The 21,607-nt window shown below is 36.2% G+C and overlaps 1 protein-coding gene across 2 annotated transcripts; it reads right to left on the bottom strand.

The window, feature by feature from the left end:
• Nucleotides 1-1,115: 1,115 nt before the first annotated feature.
• LOC135752236 (complement C3-like) lies at nt 1,116-20,381 on the bottom strand. 2 transcript variants are annotated; one of them, XM_065270654.2, is made up of 41 exons: nt 20,223-20,381; nt 19,955-20,150; nt 19,600-19,768; nt 19,415-19,488; nt 19,178-19,266; nt 18,911-18,993; nt 18,730-18,817; nt 17,777-17,879; nt 17,525-17,645; nt 17,320-17,435; nt 17,039-17,206; nt 16,719-16,916; nt 15,391-15,582; nt 15,009-15,161; nt 14,794-14,923; nt 14,644-14,715; nt 13,602-13,796; nt 13,004-13,118; nt 11,688-11,779; nt 11,443-11,582; nt 9,757-9,969; nt 9,555-9,615; nt 7,443-7,532; nt 7,077-7,280; nt 6,884-6,959; nt 6,600-6,759; nt 6,362-6,457; nt 6,110-6,266; nt 5,071-5,234; nt 4,696-4,854; nt 4,410-4,469; nt 4,239-4,329; nt 4,092-4,140; nt 3,900-3,990; nt 3,534-3,623; nt 3,050-3,155; nt 2,892-2,981; nt 2,372-2,452; nt 2,160-2,243; nt 1,892-2,027; nt 1,116-1,421 (listed from the first exon to the last, which is right to left on the bottom strand). In XM_065270654.2, the coding sequence occupies exons 1-41, from the start codon at nt 20,291-20,293 to the stop codon at nt 1,280-1,282; spliced, it is 4,965 nt and encodes a 1,654-aa protein (XP_065126726.2). In that variant the 5' UTR covers nt 20,294-20,381; the 3' UTR covers nt 1,116-1,279. The 2 variants fall into 2 exon arrangements, with proteins under 2 accessions (XP_065126726.2, XP_065126728.2); XM_065270656.2 differs by having other exon boundaries at nt 7,443-7,529.
• Nucleotides 20,382-21,607: the final 1,226 nt, after the last annotated feature.

Genomic DNA, 21,607 nt, shown 5'->3' with positions numbered 1-21,607 from the left:
ATTGGTTGCTTAGATAATTGCATTAATGAGAAATTGAACAGGTGTTCCTATAATCCTTTAGGTGAGTGTAAATATCTGTTTGTTTGTTTTTTAAGACAAATATAGACAAATGACAGAAATAAAATCAGTCTGTTTTGTTAATTAAAAGAAAGATTTAATTATTTTTCAGTTGATTTTTATCCAAGGCAGTGTCTGGAAGTCACAGGTTTTTTGTACTTCAGTGATTCTGCTGATTATCATCAGATGTCTTCAATAATCAAATAATCATCAATTAAATTATCAATTAATTATTTAATTTACTTTAACACTGCTTCAGAGTTGCTTTTAATACCCTGCCAGTGGTTCCCATATGACCATTGTTAAATTAACACCAGGAAATTTACTTTGTGGCTGTCTGAATGAGGCAGAAGAAAAGTTTAACTTTATGCAAATGACGAGCGATAATCGGGAGCGAATACCAATGAGAGCGAAGCAGTGGAGTTCACGTCATCCTTCTCTCATCAGTTACTGGAGTAGATGATACTGCTTTGTTTATGACAACCAGATCTAGAAATGCCTCATTGAAAGAGATGGGTGATACATGAGTCTGAACGAGGCTGTAACTGTCTCGCATCACTGGACACGCTCATATGGTCGCCAACAGTCACTTTTATTCGTGTCGCAGAAAGTCGCCAAGGTTTCATTAAAATGAATGAGATCGCATCGCTCCGCTACTGCTTGTTACTCTGTCTGAATGGGGCGTTCTTCTGTCAGAACCTTCAAACTTTCAGTCTTAATGGGTGGAGCTATCGCATCACTATGTGTAATCTTATTGGTCTGTTGACATCTGCAACGTCACATTTGGTTAATTCATATTTAGCTTTTGTAAGCCAGAGAAATAAAGCAACAAAGCTAATTTTATTTTATTTCTTTTCAAGCTAGTTGCTAAATTTCCTTTATTTACACATCTATCTTCTGAGTATTGTTTTATTAAAAACATTTTAAAAAGTTTTTATCTAGACGATGTTCTGACATAAACAATGTGTCATTATTAATTACATTTTTTGTCATTTAAAAATCTGAAATTAATAGTCTGAATGTTTTTGCAAAGCAATGAAGTGTACATCACACTGCAATTAAGTAGAGCCACACATTAACATTTTATTATTAAATGAATCTTAAAGAAAGTGAAGAAATTATACAAAGTATTTTGACAAACAATATTTTTAAACATTTATACTGTAAGAATGCAATTGCAAGTTTACTTTTCAAAACAAAAAAACCCAAACACAACACATAATTATGTACTGCATCCTTCTTTAAAGAGTTTATTGGCGAGTACAGAGATGCCCAGGTATCTCTCACTATACTCCTCTGTTTGACTCTCTGTTCTTGTGGGCCAGTACTCGATCCAGGTCTGCTCACCCAAGATGTACTGAATTCTAAAAACAACAAAAGTAACACAAAGACAAACACAAAGCGACATTGTGAGAGTGTGCGCATGTACAAAGCACAATACTTATTTCCAGAGCTGCAAGATATACCGAAAGACCCAAACAGCGCAAATGTGCATATCATAATAGTTTGCAATTACATAACGTTTTTAAGTATTAATATTATTAAGTAAAGTCAAAGTTTTAGGTAAATGCAGATGGAAGAGAGACTGGTGAGACAAAGAAAAAAAGAAAAAAAGTGAAACATATGTTTTTATATAATTTTGGCTTTTGAAATATATTTCATTATTATTCGAATTGATATTTTAAACTTAAAGCATTATTGTACCTCATATTGTTATCGTGCAGCCCTAACTATTTACAATTTCCAAAAATAAACTTTTAATAATATTACCTGCATAAACCTCAAGCAAATCTTGATATTTACAAACAAACACAGACATTCAGTGGACACCTACCTTGCCTCGAGCTTTGGCAGATCAGTGGATTTGCCCATGAGGAGATAAGACTTGCCTTCTTGGAATCCCAAAGATTTCCTGCAATTGGGATGAGCCAGGAAGTCTCTTTCCTTTCCTTCAACGCCTTCATCAGTGCCTGCAGGACAGTAAAGTACTTAGCAAACAAATGTACTGTGGAACTTAAATGGAAAAAATGAACAATGCGTTTCATGTAGCATTGCTCAGAGAAGATACATATTTCTTTGGACAGAAGAATAATAAACTGTACCTTCTTTTAACACCTGCTCCACTTTCATTTTATAGACGTCTGAGTGTTTCGCGAGGTTCATAGCCACCACTGTGACTTTATAAACTTTAAAACATATATCATAACATCATTATCTACACCAGGTATAAAAATGTAAATGGTTTAAGTCAACTTTTTACTGCATTTGCAGAACAGCTGAAAAACAAAGAGCACACAGAATTGAATGTGTTTACCATAATCCATGCCAGCTTCACAAGCCTTCTCCAAACGATCCTCTTCTTTAACTTTGTTTTTATTCTGATAACTGCAGTTTTCTGTGTAAAGAGATGTTGAATTGTCATACACGAACATGTTCAGTTCATTGTAATTAATATTTACCAACACAGGACGTTCCAAATATCCTAAAAGTATAGATACTGAATATACAAAGTAATTTTCCCTATTTATTTACAAAAAAATTCGTTTTGAAGATTCCTGCAGAATGGATTTCCTATGCTATTTTTTAGTTACATAGACATACTTCATCTTTTACTTCATGCTTACACATCATTAATTAAAACTAAGCCGTAAAATAATCAGTATGGTCCACCCAGTCACAGTGAAGTTCTGAGATGGTAAAGACAGTCAAGGGGCTGGAAATGGGGGGAACGAGGTGGCATTTCATGACTGATGTATCATTACACAGTAAACATTGTGTTGTTTCTGGCTTTAGGATAGCACATATGTGTCTGCATAAAATTAAAAGTCCATTACCTTCTGCACACTGGCACAAATCTCCAAGACACAATCTGCTTAGAGCGCCATCTTCCTTTTCAGGATGGTAATACTTTGAACAGCGTGCGTCTACAAAAAAACACATGGGTTTAGTTAAAGAGAAGACTGTGTGGGTTGTTTGGGTCTCAAAATCTTACCTGGTGAATAATATTCATATATGGTGACTCCAGCAGGTTGAAGCAAACCCACTTTATTCATCTTATGCATTCTGAAGGCAATTCTTTCTCTGTCTGTTCGAGAGACCTATTGAGGCAGACAATAAAAGCATTAAAAATTACAACTTTATATGGTTATTTTGACATAACACACTGTCTTATCAACAATTTAACTTTACATTTTGGCATTTTTTCTAAATTTTTTATTATCAATTTATGGTTAAAAAAAAGTGTATAGGGTCACTAAAGACCCGAGATAATAATGATTGGGGAAACACTCATTAAATGGTTAAACTGTGCTTTTCAAGCATTAGACTATTCTCAACACAGTTTCTAGTTGCCAATGGCGTGTCAGGATTAAAACCATTTGATTTTAATTTATGACCGAGCAATCAATGCATCTCCAGTATAAAACATGAAAACAAATTAAAGTTTTCCTTTGACTGATAACACAAACAATTCTAACCTTATCTAAGTAGAGGATGAGTGACCCTCGCTCTGAGAGCTCTTTGTTCATCTCAAATTTCTGAATGAATCGGTCTTTCCCTGTGGCCAACTGTGGGAAAGAAAGTGGAAAAATGTCAGTATGTGACACAATTAAACACTTATTTCTATCTCCTGTTTAAAATCTGTACAAAACCATTTCAAATGCATACATCTAATAGGTTTTGATTTTAGAAAAAAGTAGTTTAATCTCTGCTTTAGGGTGTTTTCAGACCTGAATAAATGCGAACCGAACCAAGATGAAGTTACAACATTTAACCCCCGGTTTCGAAACAATGCAATTGATCTACAGATCTGAAAACACTCTTAGTTGTTCATGACAGTGTACCTCTGTGAGATCTCTTTCATCCACTTTAAAACCTGTCAGTAAGCCCACATCCAGTATACTCATGGTGGCATCTCTTGTTTCACTTTGGTAGCTGTAAAGATGTTTGTCTTATCAGCAGGTGTATTATATACAGATCTATACAGAACATTAAATAAATCATTCTCAATGTTATTCTCTATTCTGTTAACTTACAAAAATTCCAAGGTAAGCTTGTAACTTTCTTCAGCCCCTGGATAGTTCACTAAATACAAAATATATTTTGTTAAATACTGAGATGCATAGTATAAAGTAAAAACATCAGGGTTTCAGTTTAACATTATCAGTTAAAAAAAATCCTACCAATACTTTCTCGTTCAATTTTAACACTTAGATCAAAGTGTTTGCAGTCAGAAATCTTCTCAGCAGGTTTGGCGTAGTACAGGGTAAGCACCTAAAAACCGACAGGAACACTCAGTTAACAAACTTGTGTAAATGTTAGTCTGTATAAGCTCTCATGCACAGTAAACTCACAGATAGAGTCGCCGTTCCAGTTCCCTTAGCAGTTATATTGAAGTTCTTATTTATGTCAATCTGTTGAGTGAACACATGTTTGGTTTGCCATTGTTTTTATTAGAATGAACCAATCAATAACATGTGCAGTAGAAAAAGTGGCTTATTTAAAGTACCTAGTGATCAAAACAACCATGTGAACAGCAAAACTCTCAAAATCACTCACATAATAATGCACAAATAGGCGTAAACTAAAATTTCTTATTTGTTGAATTATCGGATTTATTCTTCTTTTCGGGCTTCTCACCTTGTCTGAACGTGTGACGTGTGCGTTATCTTTACTGATTGTCCATGTGACTGGTTTGCGTCTTCCTGCCACACTCAGCTCCACGTTCAGATTGAAGTTTTGATCGCTCTTTACCTGTGTGCGATATTCAGCTACTGCCTGGAATACCATGATGGTTGCCTAGAACAGAACAGTGAGAGAAATAATACTCATGATTTAAATTTAAATCTGAAAATAGCAGCTTTAGTTTTAATACTAACATCTTCTGCAGGATTTAAAGTTTTAACCCAATGATAGAATGCATTAATTAAAAAAAAAATCTGTACTATGCCTGTAGTGTCAGAACTGTACAAATAGAAATGTATATTAATGTTAAATAAAAAGTTGTTAGTTTACCTGTGTGGTGCCAGAACCACCATAGTGAGTTTGTTGTCTGGCCAGCCAGTGCACAGCTTCTCCCGCTTTGTCGTATTGTTTTGCTTTTACGAGAGCGAGCACAGCATACGCCGTGGCCTCTAGAGAATGATGATGTTGTCCTGGGACAATCCAAGCAGTTCCGGCTGTTTAAAAGACAAAAAGAAAACACGTACAGGATTATGTTGAAATGTCATTTCCAGTGTTGGGCTAGTTACTCAAAAATTTTATATATAACTCACTACTAGTTACTCCTTTCAAAAGTAATATTATTACTCACAGCCAACATGAATTAGTTACCCTACTAGTTACATTACTTTTCCATTACATGCATTAAAATGATAACTGCATAATTTTGCTCGACCATTTTAGCATATTAAAATTGCCACTTTGTAGGTTGCATGTTTTTTAGTGTGTCCATTAAAATGCAAATGACCTGATGAAATGCAAACACTGATCGCCACAATTGTTTTTTTTTTAATAAAACATAATTGTGCTGTCAATTATTTCTCTCTCTCTCTCTCTTCACTAAATGGCAGTGCTGTGGCTGGATAGTGCAGATTAAGGGGCGGTATTATTGTAATAAGACTCGCTACATACGTCACAAAATAGGCAATATCTGAATGATCTATTTTTCACATGCTTGGAGAGAATGGTTTACCAAAACAAAGTTACCAGGTTGTTCTTTTTCATGTTTTTGAGGTTAATGGAAGCACTGGGGACTCAAAAAAAAAACCCTCTGTTTGACAATTTTAAATGCCGATATAAGCATACATGCTGCCGTTTTGCCACCGATACATGCACCTTCATAATGCAATTATTATGAGTCATGTAACTTAATATTACTGCGATTAAGTCCTTACTCTGATTATTGGAAAAAATCGCATTGTTGGTATACATGTCAACGTAGTCAGCATTGGTATACATGTCAACATTAAATATTATGTGGCAATAATGACCAGTTTAATATCCCTTACATATACACGTATACATTGATGTTCTGCAGGAGTTGCTTACTGACCTTCTTGTTTAGTGGAATGCTTCATCAACAAATCATCGTTGAGTTTCATTGCATTGGCCATGGCGTAGGACGTCATAGCAACAGCGTAAGGATTGCTCAGTTTTTCAAGTTTACTTTCCAAAAAGCTAACCGCCTTTCTCATACTGTCATGAAGACTCTATAGAGACGTGTGTAAGACATCAAAATCAGGAAATGAGAAACATAAACAGTCGCAAAACAAAAGACAACTCTGAAAACGAGAGCTGCACGTACACCGACTGATTTGGCACAGATTTCGTTGCCCTCCTGCATGGCGATCAGAACAAACGCAGTCAGAGAAGATTCAGCATCTTTGCCCCGTACATCACCCTGATTCAAACCACAAAAACATCAGAATATTACCAGGGTGCTATAAAACTTGGAAGCGCTCATGGGGAATCTATCGTTCTTTACATTTTTGTGCATGTAACAATGTTTTGTCCCCCACATATCCAAGCAAACTTTAACTTACAACCATCTCCCCATGAACCGTAGGTGCATCCTCTTTGAAAGACCCGTCTGGTAATTGTTTGTTGAGCACCAACCACTTGAGGGCGCTGCAGAGCACGTTTTCGTCAACAGCAATGAGGTGATTGGCCATTGCAAAGACTTTAGCAACATATGCTGTCAGCCTTTAACAAAAAACAAAAATGTGTGTTATGTATGCAGGAAAACTGTTCACACGAGGCTCAACACACAATACAGAAAACAACACATTAAGATACAACCTAAATTTCTCTAAACTGTCATTTTTACCATGTGCTGCTGGCTCTGTCTATCCACGCAGCGTAGGAACCATCTGCTTTGCGGTAACTCAGCTCTCTCTGATAACCTTAACAACAAAGTGATTTATTTTGCAGCATTTACATCAAAACGAGAAAGATTAGAAAAGTATACTGTACACATGTGTATTGTGTCAGATTGTTTGAATTGTTTGTATTCTTCTGACCTGTGTTGACATGATTAACGGCTTCATCACGGCGCTCCATGCCGACGGTGTGCCACTGATTGGTGCTGTCCAGATAATGAGTGGCAATGAGAGGAAGAGTCATGTAGATCATGGTCTGCTCTCCACACCCATGTGGCTGGACAATAAGTCGACCCATGAAATCTCCACCGATGGCCTGCTCGACTGTTTGAGTGATCGCCTCGCCTGAATGGGTTAAAAAATCAGGCTAATTCAATATAAAAATTTTCCCAAAGAAAGGGGAATGTGTCAGATGTATAGGCTTTCTTCATTACTTAAACAACGGAAGCAAACAGCTTATCCACTAGCTAATCACTAAATGTTTATTTTACTTTGTTTGATCATTACCAGTTACACTGATGAAAGTGCTAGCTTGTGTGTCTGGAACCCGGTCAGGTGGTGCATCAGTTCGTATAACTTCATGTTGTTCTCCACCTGTTACAAAGAGTAACAAGAAATAGGAATATGTTATGCAAGGGATAATGTCTTGTTATTGCAGAAATAAGCCCAGTGAGTGGCTGCCTGTACATTACCCCACTTTTTACATGGCTATTTACCTCATTAGTAAGGTAAAGAACATTAAATATTGATTTGAAATATTTTATTTGCTCATTTTTAATGAATGCAGACCTTTCACGAGGAAAAACTGTTTACTTTCGGTTATAAGATAACACAAACAGAACACGATATTTGGTTTAATAATTTGTAAATATAAATGTCATATAAGTTATTAGGGCATACTTATATTTCATTTTTGTGTAATATTAAACCGTACCTGTCAAAATTATTTGCAGCCGTGTGTTATTAGTTTTGAGCGGTTGTTATCTGGGAATAACAAACCTGCACATGTCGCAGCCAATCAGAATCAAGCATTGTAATGAGCCGTGTAATCAAATATGTTATGTACAAAGTTTTATTATTCAAAAAGCAAATGTTAAAGAGCACCCATTATCCGAATCACGGTTTTACATGTCCTTTTGTGTAAGTGTGTATTAGTACATGTTCACGATATGCAAAGGTACGAATCACAAAGTAAACGATGATACGAGTTAATGTCTCCCACTTAAATCTCTTTTTCTTGGACTACAACAAAAAGTTTACTTCCTCTGCCTGTTGACGTGGACACGACCGTCATTATCATAATTCTGCCCACTTCTGACTCACAGTCTATGTTTTCATATTTAAAGACTTCACTACTGACTAGACCATGATTCAAACGCAAGTTTTGAGCAGTGCAGAGTAGCGCTTGTTGTTTGTCATTTTTACAAATTATTAAGCATACATGGTTTTATATTTTTGTAATCCTTACCTTATCAATCTGTTATGTTTTTCCAACAAGTTGATTGATCAATTTGTTCATCTGCATTTTCTGGATTAGATTCGGTTCATATTGATAAGGTTGTAAATGGCAGTATTGCATTGGGAACTGATCTTCCAAATATGGTAAGGAACGTCACATTTCCGGCTGAAGACAGAGGTTAGGCCAAACGCAACGTACTCGTTACCTGGCCAATCGGAGGACATTGCGGCCTTCAGAACGATAAGCTTTGTTCAAAATCAGCTTGAAAAAACTAATTTAACTATAAACCACGCGAATACATTGCATTACACTAAATACACAAAATACTGTTGTTTTTACCATTTGAAAAGGTGCTCTTTAAAGAATGCAAATTTTAAGTGATATACCATATTGACATATAAGACATTGTGCAAGACAATTGCAAAGATATGACATATTTTTGATTGGCTGTATGTATTTGGCTGATTCTTTATTTACTTCAGCTGTCACGCAGGTCTTGTAAACGGAGAGTGCACATTGTGACTGTCCTCACATTTAATCAAGTATGCTGTAATGTATTTACTGTAAAGAGGGATGCATGACTGAAGAAATGTAGTGCACTTAATGTGAGATAGTGGTGTTACGTCTATTACATGTGTTTTCAATTAATCTTTCAAATGAACAACTTCATATTTTAAATATGCATTATCATATTTCTGTTACTGTATGTTAACTGTAACACCCTACTGTTTAAGCCATCCAACGTTAAGGTGCATTATCAACACCTAACTCACACTCGTCACCTACGGCACTCTCGTGAAAGAGTACAGAGCCACTCCAACACAGTAGGTGTCGATAATGCACTTAAACATTGGTGCTACACACCATTGAACAAAGAAGCAGTACCTTTGTGAATGCGCCTTGGCTGATACACAAAGCTACATGGCGATATGCAAACATGGCAGCAGAATGATACAACTTCCTTAAAATGACTTTGATTATTCACGGTTGAAACTAGATTCCCTTTGGAATAATGGAAATCATTCATATGTTTATATTATAATAATCACGATAGGCTGTCATACCGGTATAACATTACAACCCTACTGATATTCAGTGCATTTTCGTTATTTGACCAAATTAAATTCGACAATCTTTCTGTGATTTAAAATTAATCTTACCCAACTTAGAAGGATTAAGCTCCACATTTTTCCCAACCAGCTCTACTAATACACCCTCAGACTAAAGGAGAAAGAAAAAGTCATCAACCAGTAATTTGAAAATTTGTTCCTGTGATCCACATGTATTATTACGTAAACAAATCAACAGATTAAACAGAAAAATGTCTTTGCTAAAATGCCCAGAATTCCCAATCAGACTTACCACCACCTTCAGGGTCTTCCTCACTCCATCAGTGTTGACAGAATCATATGCTGCAGCTTTCACCTCAATCTGGTGATTGCCCAGCTCCATTGGAATAATCACAAATGGAACAGATCTTGTAGAAGAACCGTCTACTTCAACCACTTGTCTGTATTTACGCTTTTTACTAGCAGAACTGCAAACGCTTTCTGTCTCCATAAACTCCACGCGCACCTATTGAGAATGAGAGAGTGGACAGATCTGAATTTAGATCAAAATCTGGAGCAAACTTAGTAGCAGTCTTTTACTGAGCCTGCTGTATAAATCATTCTTATAAAATGCATCGGAAGACACACCGTGTTGATAAGTTACAAAGAAAAATGCCAAATAAGAAAAAGGAAGGATGGAAATGAATAGCTCTTCAAAAAAGGCACTAAACGCTGTTTCTGTCAAAAAATATTAAAAATATAAAAAAATATATCCAGTGAATTGCTTTTAGAAGGTTTTGCCAACAAAACTTGTATGCATTAAGAGGGTTTTGCAGTCAATTTTGTTAATGCCAAATGAAACTATAGCTGCAACCAGCGATGACCGGCCCTCTCACCATGCCGCCATTGCTACATCGTGGCCCCAGGAAATGATGCATGGTGGGCTCGTGCAATTAAGTGGGTAAATATAATGTAAGTGGATGAGTTTTAAGTGACACACTGTTGTTGCCTGTTGCCAGTTGGTGGCGCTTTATCTGTGACCTACAATAACTACATCAATATTAACCAAAACTATGTCTCAGATGTGATTGAAATCACTCAGTGTATGCAGTAGATATGAGACATTTCCTGTTTCACTGATTTGCCTCACGATGGTGACATTGTTCTAGATATAAAAAATCTATTCACAATTTATCATCTTCAATGTCTTAACATTATGTTAGCCACATTTGGTGGCAATCCCAGCATTCGAGATATCAAAATATCTGTTCGCAATTGTCTTGCCATAATGTTGACCAAGTTTGGTGTCAATTGCATGAATCCCCTAGGAGGAGTTCCTGTCCGGCGGAGCTAATGGGTGTCACGGCGAAAGTTGTTTGGTTCAATGAGAACTACATATGTGCGTTTTTGTGCACCAAGATTTGTTTTTTGCATTACAGTTGGTGCTACAGAGCCCCCCTGCCATGCCCATGTGCCAGCCTTTGCCCCGGTCCTAGTGGCCGATGACTCTGACGTTTCTGCCAAGTATCAAGAATTTTTTAACATGTTAAGGGACCCAAAATGCCCAGTGTGTTAAAATAAAATAAATGATTAAGCCTCGCAAATTTTTTAACAGCGCATCAGTTCTATGCAGACCGCAAGCGCTGTGATTGGTCCACTAGAACCCCCCCATCAGGTAAAAAAAAAACTGCTGTGAAAACAAAGGTGAGCCAAGTTGAGAAGTGATTTAACTCAAACTGCAATAAAAGTCGCTGTTTATTTACTTCCATTATTGTTGGTCTTTTGAAATCATACACAACAAATGAAATTCTAAGAAATAAAATAGGGCTTCGCACCTATGATGTAGGCCTTTGGGCCCTAATGACTAAAGTGACATTTTATCATAACCTTTTCATTGCAATTAAAATGAAATTATAGAAACTAAACATAAGTATTATACAAAATGCACTTTGAGAGGGTTTTTGCATCTGAACTCTTCAAATACTACAGACAGATTTACCTTTGTCTTCTGTGGGGTGTAATTGTGAATAATGGCTTTGATTTCCAGTTGCTCGTTGCGAACGGCTGAGTACGGCATCTTGAGGTCGATAAAAAAATTCTTAAAAACTTTCATCTCCTCAGGATCTGCCACACAGATACCTTTAAGAAAAAAGACAAATTATGAAAATGTTAAAAGCGGTATTTTAGCTCGAAAACTTTTTATAAGACATCATACATTTGAGATTTTCTGAATCTTCAACTTACCATTTGTTTCTGACAGGCTGACCCCTAAGATTTGCCAAGTAGTGATAGATTCTTTCAGGTAGATTCTTTCTTTGGTCAGTGTTGTTGTTAAACTGGAATAGGAGAAAATAACAAGTTAAAGTCCAAACTGTTGGATCAACTTCTGTTCAAATAACTTTAATTGGTAATGCCTAAAATCTGAAGTTTTTTCAACTATAATTTTCTCACTTTAAGAAAATAAAAATAAAAAATTACCTCAATTAGTAACAACAAATATTTAAACATTTTCAACTAAAAGGCGCAATAAAAAAAAATAATCTGTTTTGAAATATTGTGGTAGTTTTTTTACAAATGACTCATCTGTGAGCAAAACATTTGTGTGCACTAATAACTTTAATAAAACAAAAAAATCTCCTTCCCTCCTCAAATGACCTCTCATTATTTCTGGTCATATGGTATGCCAGGTGGGCGGGGACCGGGAAAAGATCGCAGCGATTAGCAAATAGCAACATGACCCAACTTCAAACAATCAAATCTGTTTTCCTTGGACAAATTCAAGTCCAGCCATACCTTTTATTTATTTCAGAAGCCGTTTCACTTGGATATCGCCACAGGAAAATAAGACAATCGCTACTTTCGTTTAATGGCGACTTTAAAGTGAGAAATTTTAGGTTAAAATGTAAATTTTTAGGCGTTACCAATTAAAGTAATTTTTAAAGTAAATCTTACACAACACAGTTGCTGATTTTCTTTCATTTTAAAGTTCAAGTTAAGGTAGAGATAAATAGAGATGAATAGCACAGAGTAAACCCGCTGAACCAGCGTCTGTCACTAGAGCACCTCTTGAGGTCTGGAGTGAGGTTTAGTAGTCATTCATTAGCTACCCTCCGTTACATATGCAAATTAATTCTTAATTTTGTTGTAACATTAAAGTTTTGGATATATTTTGTTTCAAAGGGATGGGTCATAGTGATGTTTGTACACTTGTGCCTGCTACTCTTGCCCCTAATGCCACGGTCACACTAGACTTTTTGCATTTCGCTCATTCTGAAGTTCAAATTTGTCAAACTCTGACTTGCAAATTTATATCATGTGAGGACTAATAGAAAATCGACACTTGCATATGCGACCTTTTCCGAAATGTTTTCAATTAATTTGCGTGATGTCATATATGGTTTCTCAGGGGTCTAGTGTGACCACGGCATTAGTAGTTCATTTTCAGATGCAGCGCCGTGTTGAAAATTTCTTAGCACATGACCGTCCACTTCACGATCGTCCTTTGGGTCATTACAGGCTCCATGTGTCGAGTATGAACCATGCTTAAAACTCCCACTTACCAGTTTTTGTCTTTGCAAGCGGGGAGATTTACTTCCTCCCAAAGCCAACTCTCAGGGAACTGTGTCCGTGACACAATCTCATCAGATGATGTATAATAGTCATCATCTTCATCACCTACGTTAACAGATGAAAATAATATGAGGGAATATTTAGGAAAATAAATAAAATAATCTAAGCATATTAAAGGGCACCTATTATGCAAAAAAAATTTTGGACATCAATGTGTGTTGGCAGTGTGTGAACACAACCCTACAATTCAGATCGAAATAGCAGACGATAAACAAACTTTAAATTTCTCAGTGTATTTTCCATAATCTGTGAGAGAAAAGGGCTCAAATATACAGATTGGCTGTACAAATGAAGGCGTAAGGGTGTCGGTTTTAGTTTATCCACTCTGGGACTCGGTTTAAAAAAACTTCAAATCCGTCTGGAAAAAATGCAGATTTGTATGTATAAAGCTAAAAGCATCTCCCTGTGGACCGGCTTTAACATTACATCTTCTAAAACCGGGCAAATTATGTGCACTTAAATTCAGACAATCATTTCTTAGAGACAAAAAAGTTTGGAACAGCTAACAATATTCGTTAGGATACGTACTACGAGCCAGAATCAAGTCTTCATCTCCAGCTTTCTCTTTGCTGGTTTTCATCTGGTTACAGCAGTGCAGGAAAGCCTGAACACATTCTGGTCCATCTATGATGTACGTGGATCGTCGTTCACAGGTGTAGCCGAGTTTATTTTCCTTCATTCCATCCACACAGCACTTCTTCTGCTCACCAGTGTATTTACTAGCTGAAAGCACAACAGTAGAACAATGAGAAGTGTTCCTGTACAGTAACTCGTAAGTAGTGCAATGTGTATAAGGTCGTGGGTTTAATCTCAGAGATCACACTGTACTGTACTGATAAAAACATTAGCACTGCAAATGCATAAATGTACAAATAGGGGAATATAGTCAGTCAAATAATGAAAAAAAAAAATCATCAAAGATACATACATTTGGGAAACATGAAATACTGTGTTTGAGAAATAATGAGTTGGATATAAGAGGGATTTGGGAGCTGTAAAGCACATAAAGGCAAAATGTGCCAATGCTCAGAACATCCATTCTTACTTACACTGCAAGGTAAATCAAGGAATTTTACAATAAAGAGATGGTTTTCTAGACAGGGCTTATCCAGTCACAGACTAAAATGCATGTTTGAGCTGCCTTAACTATTTCCCCGCCATTGATGAGTTAACATGTCAATTAGGAGAAAATGCTTCCCTGTCAATGACGAGTATTTCCGGCAATCCAGATCATCCATCAGGTGGCGCTCTTCCGCAATTTATACAACCTGGAAGCAACGCCTCACATGAAAGAGTAAGAACTCCATGTATGTTTTAAGAATCACTCTGAATCTGATTTCTATCAAAAGTCCTTCACAAAAAAATCTCAGCTTTTGCTTAAAATTTTGTGTTTTTCAAGATACCTACCCATATTTGAGAGGTGATAAGTTTTTTTTTTTGTAAAAACTACTTAAATGTCCTAATATAACTTATGCCTAGTCCTGGTTCAATCTAAACCCTGTCTGGAAAAAACCCTCAAAATGTTTTAACTTCAGATTAAATCTGTATGCAAAATTATCAAGCTCCTCACCAAGTGTCGTGGTGACCTGCAGAATACCCTCAGATCTCCGTCTTCTCCTTGAAGGGACAGGACATTCAGGCACTAGAGGACAATAACATACAAAATCAATAACATACGGTTTTTTTAAGGACTTGTTTTAAAAATTAAAATAGAGATTACTTGTTCTGGTGCTGGTTCCTCCACCAGTGTTGGACTCAAACATCAAACCAGCATCATAGAAAACCCCCATACTGTCTTTACCACTGCCTGCTGTACAACCAGTGTCATGTTTCTCAATGACGTCCCAGATCTAAAGAGAGCAAACAGACCGGTTAAGAAAGCTTTACGCCAGTGAAACTCATGTGATGTTTGTACGGCGTAGCGAGATTTATAACCTTAGACTGAGTTAATCTGTTCTTGTTGAGCACATGCACAGCCTTGTCAACCACCACCAGTCCAACTTTAGCCCCAGGGTCTCCGGTTATTTCCAAGCTGAACTCATCACCTGGGCTGTAAGTATTGGCCTTGTTCTTTACCCGAAGTTCAAGCTGTTGAATGTGAGACAAAAAGGCAGAACATAAGAATAATTCAGAAAAGGGATACGGTAAAGTATGAAGAATGTGGAAGATGAATTGTTGTGTTAAATTGGCAAACAACTTTTTTGGCACTAAACCTCAAGAAGACGCACACTTCTGTCTCGATTTCTTTCATTAAAAGGTATGTGAATGCATCAATATAAAATGGTTCCTGGTCATTTTTTGTTATGGTGTACTTTACCTTTCCCATGCACGTGTCCTTCACATCAACCCAGACTGAATCAGACACCACCTCATTTGAACCCACATGGTAATAAGCCACAAAGCGAAAGGACGGCACCATGTCTTTGGTTACAGATAGAGACAGAGTCACCAGAGATTGGCCTCTTCTCCTGAACCTGCCTGCCTTCACAATCTGCCCTTTACTTAGGATCTGAAAATAACAGATTAACAGATTAGTAAAGAAGTATAATCTCAAACATAAAGCTTTTCTTCTGGTATAATATATTAACTTTTCAGGAAGATTGAATTGAGACCCAGATTTCTAGATCGAATGGAATATAAAAATAAAAAACAACAGCAGCACATAACCGTATACATTTATCTAGTCTAAAACATTACAAGAAATGAATCTGAAAAAGTAGATATTAAATTTGTTTTCAGTTTGTCACACCACAAAAAATATATAATTAACCACTCATCCACACAAATTGAATGATTAAAAAGAAGCCAATTAAATTAAATAAGTTATCAAAATATTGGAAAAACAGGCAGGATTCTCTTCTCTCAAACGCTGGGGCCGCAGTTGACACTAAAACCACGGCCACTCACATAAAGCTCCCGTCTCTCTCAAATTTCAAATACAGCTACAACCTGAATGCATGATTGCGATTGTTTAAGGGGCGGGGCGTGCTCGGTGGCTCCACTGCGTCATCGAGCCACTGTTTTAGCCCCACCCAAATAATCCTGAACACAGAAATGTGGAGAAACTGTTTAACAGTGTAACTCCACAATTCAGTACTACATAGTTCACAGTCTTTGTGTTTCAGCAATACATTTTTAACATTCATCATTCGTTTCCAATTATCACTAGCTAGTCTGCTTTTCAAACAAGGGTCCAGTGGTCTTGCGACCAACAATCTAATTGTAGCAACGGAGATGACGATGACCATTTCTTATTTTGAGGTCGAGATGGGGATGTGGGGTCACAAGATAAATCGTCATAAGATGGTTGTAGTGAGATGTTTCGGATCAGTCAAAATAAAACTCGGAATAAAAATAAAGTTTTGGATGCACCAATACAAAATTGCTGTGCCAATATTGATTTTCAATTACGTAGAGTGGCATTTGCCGATACTGATAGTTGTGCTTTTTATCATGTTGTGAAGTCCTAGTAGTGCAGAACGCATGTTTGATATAGTGGGGGAAATTACTGATGCATCCTTATTTTAAAAATCTATATCAGCTGTGGATTTTTGCATGTTGCAGTATTTGCCACATGACTGGAACAGTTGAAACAAACGTTTATTACACTATGCACCATCATAAATAACAACTTATTTCTCTTACTATGTATGTGTAATCTTGATCTTTGACTCCTGGACTTTTTCCTGTGTTCAGATTGACTTTCATTTGATCATCAATTTCAAGCTCTGCTGCATCAATGCCAACGTGCAGGTAGTTCTTGGTTTGGGGTTTATAGGCCTGAGCTGTCATTTTCTTCACTGCCTGCTGTTCAGCTTGTAATGTTGGGTCTATTGTCTTTACCTAGAAAATTATAAATAGATAAAAAGAATATATGTATACATGCATATTTTCAATCAATTTTCACTTAATTTTAGAATGAATTGAATCCCTGCACTAGATCAGCAATAATAATCAGATCTTACAGTGATCTCCAGTGTTGAAGATTCTCCATGTGAATTGATGGTGACTTTTGCTATGCCATTAGCTTTTGTTTGACCTCTGACCACTTCGTCTTTAGGGTCAGCCCCTCCAGGGTTGACCTCTACTGGCACATTTACAGCAGGTGTCAGGTCAGGATTTGTCACGTAAACCTTTCATAAAAACCCAGACAAAACACTTTCAAAAACTTGAAAGCTTGGTAACATTTATAATCAATGTTCAAGTGCTTATCAAGACATATCATCTTTCTCGTCTAGTTTTGTACCGAGACATCAAAAGGCATCCCAGGTTTGAAGAACTGGGGTGTCCTCTTGAAGTGGATGGTGTATGGTGACGTCACAATCTGAATGCCCCTCCTGTGTGCTTCTACCATTTCACTGCCTGAAACACACACGATCACCCATCTTTATGTCTACAGCACACACATAGACATGTTCATACAGATATACAGTGTGTGTGTTGATTCTTACCGGTCTCTGTTAAAACACTGACTGAAACAAAGATTGACTTTCCAACCAGCTGATCGATGTTTGGAAAGGTCTTAAGGATCATCTCCCTGGTCAGAACTACTTTACACTTTCCATTTATTATCTATTCATATATGAGACAGAGAAAATGTATCCATGATGACAGTGTTTGTTTCCAGTATAATGTATTTGCATTTAAATGTGTTTTATATCATAAAAAAATCATGTATGGTCACATTTGGCTATAAAGCTCACCGATTCTCTTTTTAGAGAGGCAGCAATGCTTGTTTTGATATCTCCATCCATCACACCAAACACCACAAATGCTTGTCCATTTACCTTCTGCCCGAACAAATATCTAAAAAAAAACATTCATTTCTTAATGATCGTTCATAAGCTTTTCCTCAAGTGATAAACTATATTACATGAAACGTCCTGCCCATTGTACTGTATAGATTTGAAAAGTCCCTTGAGATTCAATTTTAAATTAAATCAAAATGGGACGCTACTATATGATGCACAAATTGTGTACAAGATTTTGAAGAATATTTAAAAACAAGGCTAGATTGAAACCAAAACCAAAACCAAAATATTTTTATTGTTTGGGGGAAATGTTTTTGCATTTTGTTACTACAAAAGCCCCCATCTCAACCAATAAAACAGTCTTAGGTTTAAACGACTTTTCTAATAGACATATTATAGCCCCAGAGATCTAGGCATATGGACTGTCAGTGAAATAAATAAATGAAACCTTGTAATCACTGATGACTTTGCATTCATGAATTAATATCATACAGCTCATAAGTTATTCAAGTTCGACCAAATTCAAGTTAATGTTGGCTAGAAGTATAGGTTACTCATAGCCGGTCTATACACTGTAAAAATATGCAGCATTTTTGTCAAATCAACATATATTTTCATGTAACTTTAACTTCAATTTCAACTGGATTTTATTAGTTATGTCAACTTTTCACAAGCCAAAACTTAAAATAGTAGCTGGAATTGACTTGCAACTTCATGCTGCAATTTTTTTTTACGGTGTAGTTAACCTAGACAGTGAAATGACGGCTATTGCTTGCTGGGAAAGAAGTAGGAATGTCAGGACAATTTTTTGGGGGGTTTTGCTCATATTACAGTATTATTTTGCATATTTCACTTTACGTTTACACAAAGTAAAAATTCAACAAAGTAAGAATAATGGATCTTACTCTGCAGTTATGTCGACTGATAGACTTTCATCACCAACATAGAAGAACGGCTTACTGGGGCTTAAAATGACTTCAAAAGTTGGAAGCACTATAAACCAAAACACACAGAGAAAATAGATCAACACAATTTTTGTTATCTCATGGTTGCACAACACGTTGGTTTTCTTACGTCACATCTCACCATATTCTTTGACTTCAAACTCTGCAGTGAACGTCTTCTGTGGAGTGTTTGCGTACCGTGTGACCACCTTCCAGATCCCAGGACTTTAAACATAAACACGTCAGATGTCATAATATCAAAACAAAAGACAAAAAAAAAACATGAACAGAGTTGATTTAACAACTGAGATCATATTTACTGTAGTTTACAGCTTCGGTTAACTGTTAAATTGAGGAGCTACATTTACATAAAGCCATTGTCTCAAGCTGAAGAGGATTTAATACACACCTGGCAACCTCTGGGATTTGATATTTTCCGGACTTTATCCCTTGGGCTGGAAATACCTTCTCTGTTGAAACTGTGATGTTTTGTGGATTCTGAAAACACAATGAAAGGTCTCAGAAATTTTAGATGGGTGTGCATAAAAAGGCATTACTATAATAGTACTGAGTGATTACATTTAAGGAATAAGTGTATTTGTGCCTGAAAAAAAAACAGTGTATTGTTATTTAAATCAATGTGTACCATGATGTCCACTGAGATTCCAGATTGACTAAGTGGGTTCAGGTTTGGAGTCAGAGAGAAAATCCGGTATTGTACTGCAAAAAAAGTTTGAGAATCTTAAATTTAACTATAAACAAAAAAATCATCTTTCAACTTGAAAAGGAGATTCAAATTGATTGTATGTTTTTATACTCTTGTGATCTTACCTGTGCTACCCGGTGTGTAGATGGGTTTGTCTGTTTGTACAAATATATATCCAGACTGAAACGAGACCATGACTACTTTCTCCAAAACTTTGGAAGGAAAATGAGCTTGTAGATAGACATACTGCTTCTCCAGAGGATCGTCAGTGAAATGGTTTTTATCATCGGGTATCTAAACATCATGAACAGCAAACTTAGAGCATGTTTTTCAGAGACCTCATTGCTAATTTCACATTTAAAATTTGCATTCAAATTTTAAACAAAAGACTTCAGAGATGTGTCATTGCAAACAGATTTGTAATGAATCACTGGTTCTTCACATTTGCTTATAATGAGCAAGGATGTAAAAGTGTGTCACCTTAATTTTTGTAAGGAGCTGGTAATTGTTGTCCGCAGTCAGGGTCACTGTTTCAGAAAGGATGTCCTGATTTTTGCGTGGATGGTTCTTCACTACGATCTTCACATTTATGTTGCCTCCAGCGTAATCTTGAGCCTCCACAAACACGTTCTCTGAGGAACCCACCCTCAGTAAATTTGGAGCCGACAGGACATATCTGAAAAGAATAAAGTTTAGTTATACTCAGAAATACATGAATCTTTAAGGTAATAGTGTTTTAAATACTCACAGTGGGTCACATAGTGTTAGGAGCGGTGAGGAGAGAAGAACGACAGTCAAACAAAGCAGATGCACCTTCATCCTGTCTGTTTGTCTGTTTTTCTATACAGCGTCTGTAAGCTGCAGCCCATGTAATTTATACTCAGCCTCACTTTTATCAGAGACCACCCCCCAACCCCCGTCTGATAGCCCTTTACCCATCATATTGATTAGGTAACACATTCAGAAAGGGCAGGAATTTCCAAACTTAGGACAACGTAATATTCGTACACTTTGATTTATTTAAATAAATACAATGATACTGCAGTGTTAACGGTGATGTGTCTGTTAGATAACTCAATATTGTATAAATGTTTATTTTTTTGTGACTTCTCTCGATCACTTTATTAGGGGAATGTAATAAAATATGCCTAAATTTCAATGAAAAAAAAAATAGAAATATTGCAGGGTGCAGCTTCATTGTCGTAATCTGTTTTGGACATTTAGTATGAGGTGAACCAAACAGATTTTATCGATGCAGTTTTGTACAAACTTGTATCAAGTTAACTGAAGTCCATTTCAGATTTCTCGTAAATGAGCTGTTGTGTAAATTCAACCTTTGATATATTGGCAGTAGCGCTGTTTATCTTTTAGGGGTCAGAAGAGTATTGATCAGAAAATGTTCATTTACATGTATTTTCCAGCACTCCACAGCCAATGTGTTTTGCTCAAAATTTTCAGTTTGGCGCACACTGCTATTGCGCAAAATGGGTCTTAGTGTACCAATGGTTTATATATACAAGATGAGCTTAAAGTAAATAAAACTCAGTTAAACACAAAACTCACAGTACTTATACATGCTTGCTGCAATATAGTTAAAATAAAGGTTTTTAGAAGACCCATTAAAATCCTGTACAAAAGTAAACGGACCTTTGGGAAACTTTGGGGTTCTTGTGATACACAAACTGGAGCCTACTGGGCAGTTTCCCAGACAAGATTAATCCAGGACTAGGCATTAGTTATATTACAACATTTAAGTCGTTTTTACAAACAAACATTTCAGAAAAAACAATACCTGTCTTCATATTGAGAAAAACAGTGGCAGTGTTGTTTTATATCAAAAAATATTGTACCATCAAATAAAGAATCAATAACACAAACACACAGGACAACCTTCCCCAACCTGACATGAAAAGTTGGCCTACATAAGGACTTTTTTTGCTTTTTATTATAGTTTGATATTGAATTAGCTTTTTTAAAATTTTAATGTTAATTTTATTTATTTTTTCTACTAGTGCTAAGCAAAGATTAATTGCGATTAATCGCATACAATTTTTGTTTTGTTTTGCTTAATATACAAGTGTGTGCTGTGTGTAAATTTTATATATATATATATATATATATATATATATATAT

This window comes from Paramisgurnus dabryanus, chromosome 4, assembly GCF_030506205.2.
Source record: "Paramisgurnus dabryanus chromosome 4, PD_genome_1.1, whole genome shotgun sequence".
NCBI lineage: Eukaryota > Metazoa > Chordata > Actinopteri > Cypriniformes > Cobitidae > Paramisgurnus > Paramisgurnus dabryanus.
This window is presented reverse-complemented; position numbering and strand designations above follow the sequence as displayed.

What these genes read in the sequence shown, in the direction of transcription:
- LOC135752236 (XM_065270654.2), bottom strand. Translation starts at nt 20,293, where the DNA reads ATGAAGGTGCATCTGCTTTGTTTGACTGTCGTTCTTCTCTCCTCACCG. An exon ending in CTTCAACACTGGAGATCACT is followed by an intron (nt 16,917 to 17,038) that starts GTAAGATCTGAT and finishes ATAATTTTCTAG; the next exon opens with GTAAAGACAATAGACCCAAC. An exon ending in CGGTTCATGGGGAGATGGTT is followed by an intron (nt 6,458 to 6,599) that starts GTAAGTTAAAGT and finishes GGTTTGAATCAG; the next exon opens with GGTGATGTACGGGGCAAAGA.